Source organism: Leuciscus leuciscus (assembly GCF_965113295.1).
Source record: "Leuciscus leuciscus genome assembly, chromosome: 3".
NCBI lineage: Eukaryota > Metazoa > Chordata > Actinopteri > Cypriniformes > Leuciscidae > Leuciscus > Leuciscus leuciscus.
In genome coordinates, this window is record NC_138727.1 from 54,729,216 (window position 1) to 54,738,319 (window position 9,104).

General features: G+C 36.8%; 1 protein-coding gene and 1 long non-coding RNA gene across 2 annotated transcripts in view; both read left to right on the plus strand.

Annotated features, from left to right (window-relative positions):
- The window catches only part of LOC309493934, a 189,043-nt gene that overhangs the window by 34,607 nt on the left and 145,332 nt on the right, over positions 1 to 9,104 (plus strand). The window lies entirely within an intron of this gene.
- Positions 6,755 to 8,171, plus strand: LOC309494721 (uncharacterized protein; the record flags this gene model as incomplete). The annotated part of the gene is made up of 5 exons (XM_082164132.1): positions 6,755 to 7,216; positions 7,320 to 7,551; positions 7,639 to 7,761; positions 7,856 to 7,960; positions 8,100 to 8,171. The coding sequence occupies exons 1-5, from the start codon at positions 7,131 to 7,133 to the stop codon at positions 8,169 to 8,171; spliced, it is 618 nt and encodes a 205-aa protein (XP_082020258.1). The 5' UTR covers positions 6,755 to 7,130.

Consider the following 9,104-nt stretch of genomic DNA (forward strand, 5'->3'; position numbering starts at 1 on the left):
TATATAAAAATGTATATCAAGTCATTCGCGAATCATACAGTTCAAGTCAAGTCAAGTCTCGAGTCATTGGATCTCAAGTCAAAGTCAAGTCGAGTCATTTTCTTAATTTAGTCAAGCAAGTCTCAAGTCCTTAAATTTGCGATTCGAGTCTGACTCGAGTCAAGTCATGTAACTCGAGTTCCCCATCTCTGGTTAAGCCAATATTTAATGATGAATATATTCTTATCATCAATCAGCTTACAGCATCTGATTATATTTTCTCTTGCTGTTCTCATCATAACAAACAGACACAGCTGCCTGAGATAAACAAATGTGAAAAAGTCAAGAGGCTGACTAAAGCACACACTGATCGCCACAATGGTAACATCAAATCAAACTATTACTTTCAAATAAGTAATCAACATCTAAGCCTCTTCTTAATTCTTAATACGAACTTCTGTAGATGTCTGACAGAAATAAAGTCAGTCTGGTTAGTAATAAGTGAAGCTGGTAATGCTGTTTGTGGAGTTGTTTAATCAGATCTTGAGAGATGTAATGTATTTTATCTTCAGTTGATTTCATCCAAGGCTGTGGCTGGAGGTAGTTCTTGTGTTTCTCTTTCCTTCAGTGATTATGCTTGTTAACAGCAGGTGTTCTTCACTAATACAAAATCATTATTGAATCACTTAATTATCTCATTACCTCCAACACTGATTAAGTGTTACATTAAACAGCCTGTAGTGTGCACACTAAGCAGTGTTCATTTCATCTGGGCAAATCCATGTGGGGCCTACATGGAAACTGGGTGCAAAACTGTCTGGGTCCCAGTTAGATAGCCCAAGTCAAACCCATTTGGGCCCCACATGGCTCTGCTGGCTGGGGTGGAGTACAGTAAAGTTTTGCTGTGGATCCAGAAGAATTTTGGAGAAACGTTCTCAAATCACGGAATAGTGCTCTTCACTCATGGAGATCAGTTACACGGTCAAATAGAAAATGATAGTTTTCATGTTTTTAATAACAAAGATGAAGATCGATCTCAGGTCACTGAGCTTCTGAAAAAGATTGAGTCACTGAGGAGAAAGAATGCATACAGGAGATACACAGAACAGGGCTATAAGCAGACTCAGAAAGCTCTTCTTCAGACTCAGAAAGCTCTTCCACTCAAGAAATGTGCAGCAGAAGTAATAGCAGACATGGTATTATTAGCATTAGCATTAGCAGTGGGAGTAGTGGGAGGATATGTAGTAGGTGAAGTAGTAAAAGCAGTAGCAGTAGCAGCAGGAGTAAGGCCACCTATGATGGGTACTGCATTAACTCCATTACAAGCAGCAGTAATAGGAGCAGCAGGATGTGCAGCAGCAAAATAATTGTCATATATGACGGGAACTGCATTAACTACAGGACAAGAAGCAGTAATAAGAGCAGCAATAGGTGCAGCAACAACAGGAGTAGCAGCAGCACTGGCCGTTCTGGCAGCAGTAGCAGGCTATTTCTTGGCAAGAAAATACAGCTCTTAAGAATAACTGAAAAGACTGTATCATTACAAAACATGTAGCCTATATAACATGAGTAGAACAAACTCATTTGAAACAAACACATTTACTTCCACATATTGGCAGTCAATGCTTCGAAATAAGTAATTATTATAATAATAATAAAAAAAATCTTGTACTACTAAAGTGTAAAAGTCAGATATTTTTTTATTTTGAATGATATTTTTTAGCGTTGTAATATGTATTTACATTTGCTGGTTTACATTTACATGCTGGTGATTCTGGGTTTGTGTGAGGATTTTTTATTTTATTTTAAGGTTGTAAACCTGACACCTGTTTCATTTTTTTTGTCCTTCTTTTATTTTTTAAAATTAAATTGTTCTTCACATTAGTTGCCTTTTGTTATAATAAATGAAAAATAATACTGTTAATCACAAAGTTAAATAATTTTTTTTATATTTATGTATTTTCTTTTATTTATGTTCCTTTTACATGTATTTATAGAAATTTGGCATATCAGGCACACACAAACTCCCAGTGTTAAATGAACAGTAGCACTGTTTGCTAGTTACAGACAGGACTGACACTGGTTATAATCAGGCTATCAGCTTGTGAATGTGAGGCACAATTTAACATGGACAAACATAGAACATAATAATACTCACCGTTTCACACCAAATAAACAAATCTATTTTTAATAGCTAAATTAATCTGTTAATCACTAAAAAAAATCTGATTTGGTTTGCAAATGTACATCGCTGAACTTACAACACATGACAGTTTTACACATTTATAGTGAATTTCACATAGTTTGCTATATATGGGAGGAAATGATTATAATAAGGTATAACCTAGTTGATAAAAAAGAAAGAAAGTTTTGTCATCGTTTACTCCCTCATGCTGTTCAAAACCTGTATGACTTTATTTTTTCTTCTGTGAAACAATAGGCATTTTCTGAATGTTCAATCTGCTTTTATGTAATTTAACAGGGAAATCTTCTTAAATTGTGACATAAGATGATACTGGACTCAGGGTGGTTTGAGAAATACACTGTAAAACATTGTTACATTGTTTAAATAAAGCAACATGTATGGAATTACTTTTGTGCCAATAATAATGAACGTAACTTTTCAAGAAACTAATGAAAATATAAATTGAAACTGAATAAAATATCTTTGAAACTGAAAAAGAATAAATGGCAGGCAAATTTTTTGACTTTGTTTTTAATACACTGCATGTTTTGCATGCACAAATGCGCTTCCAGAGTTTACATTTACGCTTCTGAAGTTTTCGCTTAGGCTTCTGAAGTTTTCATTTACGCTTCTGAAGTTATCGTTTATACTGCCTGAGTTTTCGTTCACTGTTCTGACACATTTCTGTCGTGGAGGCGGGGCTAGTAGCAGTGTATTCTCATTGGCTACTGAGTTTTTGATTGACAGCTTCTTGACCTGGAAGTGAAGACGTCAGTGGTGTGTTTATGTGTGGATTTGAGCGTCTGTAAGCGCAGCTTTCTATTTCATTTTAGTGATATTAAGTAATGTTTGTTTTTTTGATTTTATCTGTATTTACCTGCTGCTACTGTAAGCACTGGTGTTTTCGTTTTGTATTATCAAAAATGAATTCATTACGTTTTATTCATGACATGCACTTCTCTAAAAACTAAAACAAACCAAAAAATATGACGGTTAGGTCTCATTTGCGTAATGTCAGCAAATAGCATTTCAGTTTGGGCTGTGAAGGGGCTTGTAATTGGTTGGATCTACTGAATGAATACGCCCATCACTGACCGAGATCGCTCTGTTTTTAGTCTGAACGAGAGAGAGATCTCGTTTGTGAACGAATTGAACCAACTGGTACATTTCATTTGTGAATGAAATGAATGAGAGTAGCCTACTAAATCAGGGTATCTTCCGTCCATTTCAAATCCGTTTTCAATCCAAAAAAACAGAAAACGAAAAAACTAATCGTTTTTGAATTTATAATTTTATTGCCTTTGTTTAATATTTACTTAAAGTTATATTTTTCTATTATGCCAGACACATAATTAGGGCTGGGTACCGAGTTCGGTACTTTTTTGGTACCGACCGAAATGCCTCGATACTATCGAGTATCGAAAAATGACTTGATTTTCGGTACCAGATTTCGATACCTAAGGGGTTAACTCATCAATGTCAGTGAGCCAATAAGCACTAAAAACAATAGTTTACGCGGTTACGCCCAGAGCGTCCCAACCTAAAGATGTGGAAAACACGGTCAAAAGTGTGGATGCATTTCTCTAGGCTTGATGCCAACCGCGCGATGCAGTAAATGCGGAAAAGCAATTTCTGCAAAGACCGGTAACACAAGCAATATGATAAAGCACTTGACAGTGCACGGAATAAATCTTAGAGCGGAAAGTTGCTCCGTCTTTGACTGCATGAAGACCGAACCTGTGAGTGCGCAGTCATCCCGTCCTCCTGCTACAGAGCCACACGACGAGTCCTCCTCCAAAACTACAGATGAAGGGAGCGCTACGAGTGAGACTACGACAGGTAATATTAGCATTTAACAAACAAAATCGGCTAACTTACTTGTAGTAGTAGATGCTTATGTATTATTTAAGTTAACGTTTCTGTACATGGTGACTTTGCTGCCTTCGGGTGCTCTCGGAATTATCGTAAATACTAGATTTCTAGTTAAATAAAAATGGACATGAACGCCCTTTCAAGTCAACATTTGAATGCAATGAGCTTGTAATCACAACTTCAGAAGTGGGAAGTACGATATTTCTCATAGCACGAGCACGTGAAGGCAGCATAAGTCTGGGACCTACGTAACGTTAGATATTGTTTGGCTGTATGGCTATAGATAGATAACTAAAGCGATGCTAAAAATGCTTTAAGGTTGACAGTAACTGATCAAGTTAAACTCACATTAAACTACTTATCTTGTTAAAGGGTGCAATGTTAAAAATCTTGTATAATCTTATATTAGTTGCTGTATTTGTTTTCTATTTGCTTGGTTTTTATTTTTATTCTATATATGTAATTGTATTTGTATAATACATTTTTTTTTGCCATGAAAATAGTCACAGATGGCATTAAATAAAAAATATACTGATACTATTAAAGTGTTCTTATCCTTAAGGTTGGCTGCATTAACAGGTTAGCTTTCTTGTTTTTTTCCTCTTTTCACATTAATGTTATAGCTTCTGCCCCTGCCGACCCTGGCATGAGGAGACCATCATCAAGTGTCAATCCGTTCACACTGGCAGAAAAAGGGAAAATGATGAAGGAAAGGCAAGATGAGTGCCACAGGGCACACAGTAAAATCCCCAGTGTTAAATTAACACTGCTCAGAGCACATATGGTCCCACTCTACATGGTGTTAAAGTAACACTGAAGCAGTGTTAAAGTTAATGAGACAATTAAGTGATTAATTGAGTGATGATTGAGCATTATTGAAGACACCTGATGTTAACAAGCAGAATCACTGAAGGAGAAAATCTCAAATTGTAAGCCACCGTTATGGTGATGGGTGTTTGCTTTAGTTGGGCTCTTGACCCTTAAATTATTAACTTTAATTTTTGTTTGATTGCTGTATCTGACTTACAACTGCCAGATGAACAAAGAAAAAAAGTGATCTGACACTTATGACAATCATCATTTTAACTTTATGTTTTTGATTTATGTTGTTGGTTACAGCACAACTGTGATTCTGCATAAATATCCAGAATTTTAGATATAATATAAAAGATTTCTTAAAAGTAAAAAAAAAAAAAAAAAACTTGTCTTATAGGCACACACAGACATAAAGATTCAGTCTATGCATCTCAACAATGGTGACAATTGGGAAAAGTAAATTACATAGACAATTCAGATCATAATTTATTCATACCGCAATGCATGATGGGAGCCATTAATGAGTTGTGATTGGTGGCAGCCACTGCAACATGCTTTATTATTGTCACCATTGTTGGGATTCACAGGCTGATTATTGATGTCTGTGTTTCTAAATTAATACATTTGAAAGTGTTTAGATCAGAACAATGTTTATTAAATATATTGGATTATAAGAAAAATGCTGATAATCATATACTGTAGAATCAAAAAGCTGCTGCTAACAAGTTACACCAAACTATCTCAGTAAGTTTCATTGTCAAAAATATGTCTTATGTCAAAACATAACCAACACTATCAGATCACACTTTTTCTTTGTTCATTTGACTGTTATAAATCAATAACAGCAGACAAACAAAGTCTAAAGTTAATAATATACAGTATGGGTCAAGAGCCCAACTAAAGCAAACACCCATCACCATAACGGTGGCTTACAATTTGAGATTTTCTCCTTCAGTGATTCTGCTTGTTATGATCAGGTGTCTTCAATAATGCTCAATCATCACTAAATTAATCACTTAATTATCTCATTAATTTTAACACTGCTTCAGTGTTACTTTAACACCATGTAGAGTGGGACCATATGTGCTCTGAGCAGTGTTAATTTAACACTGGGGAATTTACTGTGCAGTCACAAACTTCATTGTGAAAGGTTTGCTGCCTTTTTCTACAGTGGAGGCTCCATGGTGGAGGTAAGAAAGCTGTAAGTGGTGGGGTTGTTGTAGGTTGTTGGCCAGGTGTTTAGGTCATCTCAACCTAGATAAGTTTTTTTTTATATATTATTATTATTATTTTAACCTTTTATAATAGTAAGCAACACTGATAAAACAATGCTATTTTATGTTTTGTGTTCTGATGATGTCAATTATTTATAGGGAGATGATAAGGGCATTAAACCCCAGATATCAGTCCCCCAGCCGAGACATGCTCTCTAATACCTTCATACCTGCATGGTATGCAGTAGAAAAAGAAAACATCAAGAAAGAGTTACAAGATGTGAGGGATGTGGCTGTGACTGCTGATGGCTGGACCAGCATTGCACAAGACCACTACCTGACAGTGTCAGTCCACTATGTGAGAGAGGGCTCCATGAAAGAGAAAGTCCTACATACAAGGGCAGTATACACATCCCAGACAGGGGAAATTGTTGCAGAAGAGATAGGAGATATTCTTGATGAATTCAATATAAAGGACAGAGTAGTTGCAGTCACAGTAGATAATGCAGCAAACATGGATGTAGCAATAAAAAAGATGAGTATTAAAAAGATTGGCTGCTTTGCTCACACTCTAAATATTGCTGCACAAAAGCTTTACACTATACCATCAGTCTCACAGTGGGTCGGAAGGATCAGAGCAATGGTGGTGTGGCTGAAAAGGTCCAGCCTGGCTAAACCTGTCCTTAAAGAGAAGCAGCGTCTTCTCAGTAAGTAGAAATCAAAATAGGTCAACCTAACTCTTTGGCTAAATAAAAATCCTTTGCTAAACCATTTAGTAAAAAATCTGCAAATGAACAACCACTTTGGTAACCACACAAACACACACACCAATTTTCTCTCTCTCTCTCTCTCTCTCTCTCTCTCTCTCTCTCTCTCTCTCTCTCTCTCTCTCTCTCTCTCTCTCTCTCTCTCTCTCTCTCTCTCTCTCTCTCTCTCTCTCTCTCTCTCTCTCTCTCTCTCTCTCTCTCTCTCTCTCTCTCTCTCTCTCTCACACACACACTCTAGGCCTTGCAGAACATGCTATCATCCTGGATGTGAGGACAAGGTGGAATAGCCTGTTCCTGATGGTGGAGAGATTCCTGGAACAGTTCCCTGCCATCCAGGCCGCCTCAATGGACCCTAGGCTTAAGAAATCAATGGAGAAGGACAGGTAAAAGCAATTTGTCATTAGCTTAATTTAATATTCAGTGTGAATCATTGTGCTCATAAAACTATAGTCCAGCTAATGAAACTGATTATATTTTCATTTTCAGACTGCAGAGAGTTTCTGATGAGGATTTCAGTAAAGCAGAACAGTTTGTCAAAGTTACAAAGATACTTTACACTTCAACCCTCTGTGTCTCTGCTGAAAGGAGCCCAACGCTGGGTCAGATTCTGCCAATCTTGGATAAACTCCAGCACCACTTCACAGTTAATGATGAGGACTCCTCCTTTACAAAGACCATCAAGAACACTATCTGGAATGACCTCTCACAAAGATACCAGGTGTGTACTGTAATCCATATTGATTCCTATTGATCTTGGTTTTCATTTGGATTATTCAGGGACTCATGCTATGTTTTTGCCTTTCAGGTTGACAGCATCAGACAGTTCTTGGAGGAGGGCACAGCCTTGGATCCAAGATTCAAGTCAAAAGTGGCAGATGAAGTGTGGACCAGACTGGAGGAGGAGCTGATAAGAAGGACCCCGGGACAGGTGTTTTTTTTGTGGTAATCTACTTCTCTTTAATTCTAGATCAATATATATATATATATATATAAATATGACCCTCATATTCTACTGAATACAGATTCAGTACCAGCAGATGGAACATGGGCTCGAAGAGAGAGCAGGAGCAGGTGACCAAGCTCACAGCTCATCTGATGAAGATAGTGCATCTTCAGTAGCAACACTGGTAAGAAAATATAAAGACATCCTATTTTTCCCTATTTAATTTTCAGAAGAAAATTAACTTCGGAAGAAAATGATCTTGTTTACATGTACCTTAATAGTGTTTTATATTATTCTTTATTTCTTTACTTATTTATTCACAGAAGAGGCCAAAGCTCTCTGCCCTTGAGGAGCTATTTGCTATGGAGGACATGGCAATTGAAATAAGAAAATAGACCACTGTCAGGAGCATTACAGAGAAGATACAGGCAGAGTTAAATAACTACAGATCACTTCCATCTACGCTATCCTCAATAAATCCAGTAACCTGGTGGTGGAACATGAAGGACACTCTGCCAATGCTTTCTGATTTGGCAACAAGGTATCTCTGTGTGCAAGCATCATCCACACCCTCAGAGCGTACATTTTCTACTGCTGGGGACATTATCAGTCAGGAGCGGGCTTGTCTGTCTCCTGAAAAAGCAGACATGCTAATTTTCTTGAAGAAGAACTGCTGAGTGATTTAAAATATCTTACACTCAGCAGTGAGCCTCACAAAACTGTTCATTACATTTTGTTCCTTTGTAACCAGTTGGCTACATTTTGTCAAACTGAATAAATAAAACCAAAGTTTTTCCTGAGATAATGTGTTGTGTAATTTTGTTAAAATGGATTTCTTAAAATTAGTATCGAAAAAAGTATCGTTCAGGAATCGGTATCGAAATCAAGGTATCGGTATTGGTATCGAAAATTTTTTTGAACGATACCCAGCCCTACACAGTAAATTCCCCAGTGTTAAATTAACACTGCTCAGAGCACATATGGTCCCACTCTACATGGTGTTAAAGTAACACTGAAGCAGTGTTAAAGTTAATGAGATAATTAAGTGATTAATTGAGTGATGATTGAGCATTATTGAAGACACCTGATGTTAACAAGCAGAATCACTGAAGGAGAAAATCTCAAATTGTAAGCCACCGTTATGGTGATGGGTGTTTGCTTTAGTTGGGCTCTTGACCCTTAAATTATTAACTTTAATTTTTGTTTGATTGCTGTATCTGACTTACACCTGCCAGATGAACAAAGAAAAAAAAGTGATCTTATGGTAATGGTTATGTTATGACAATCGCCATTTTAACTTTATGTTTTTGATTTATGTTGTTGGTTAC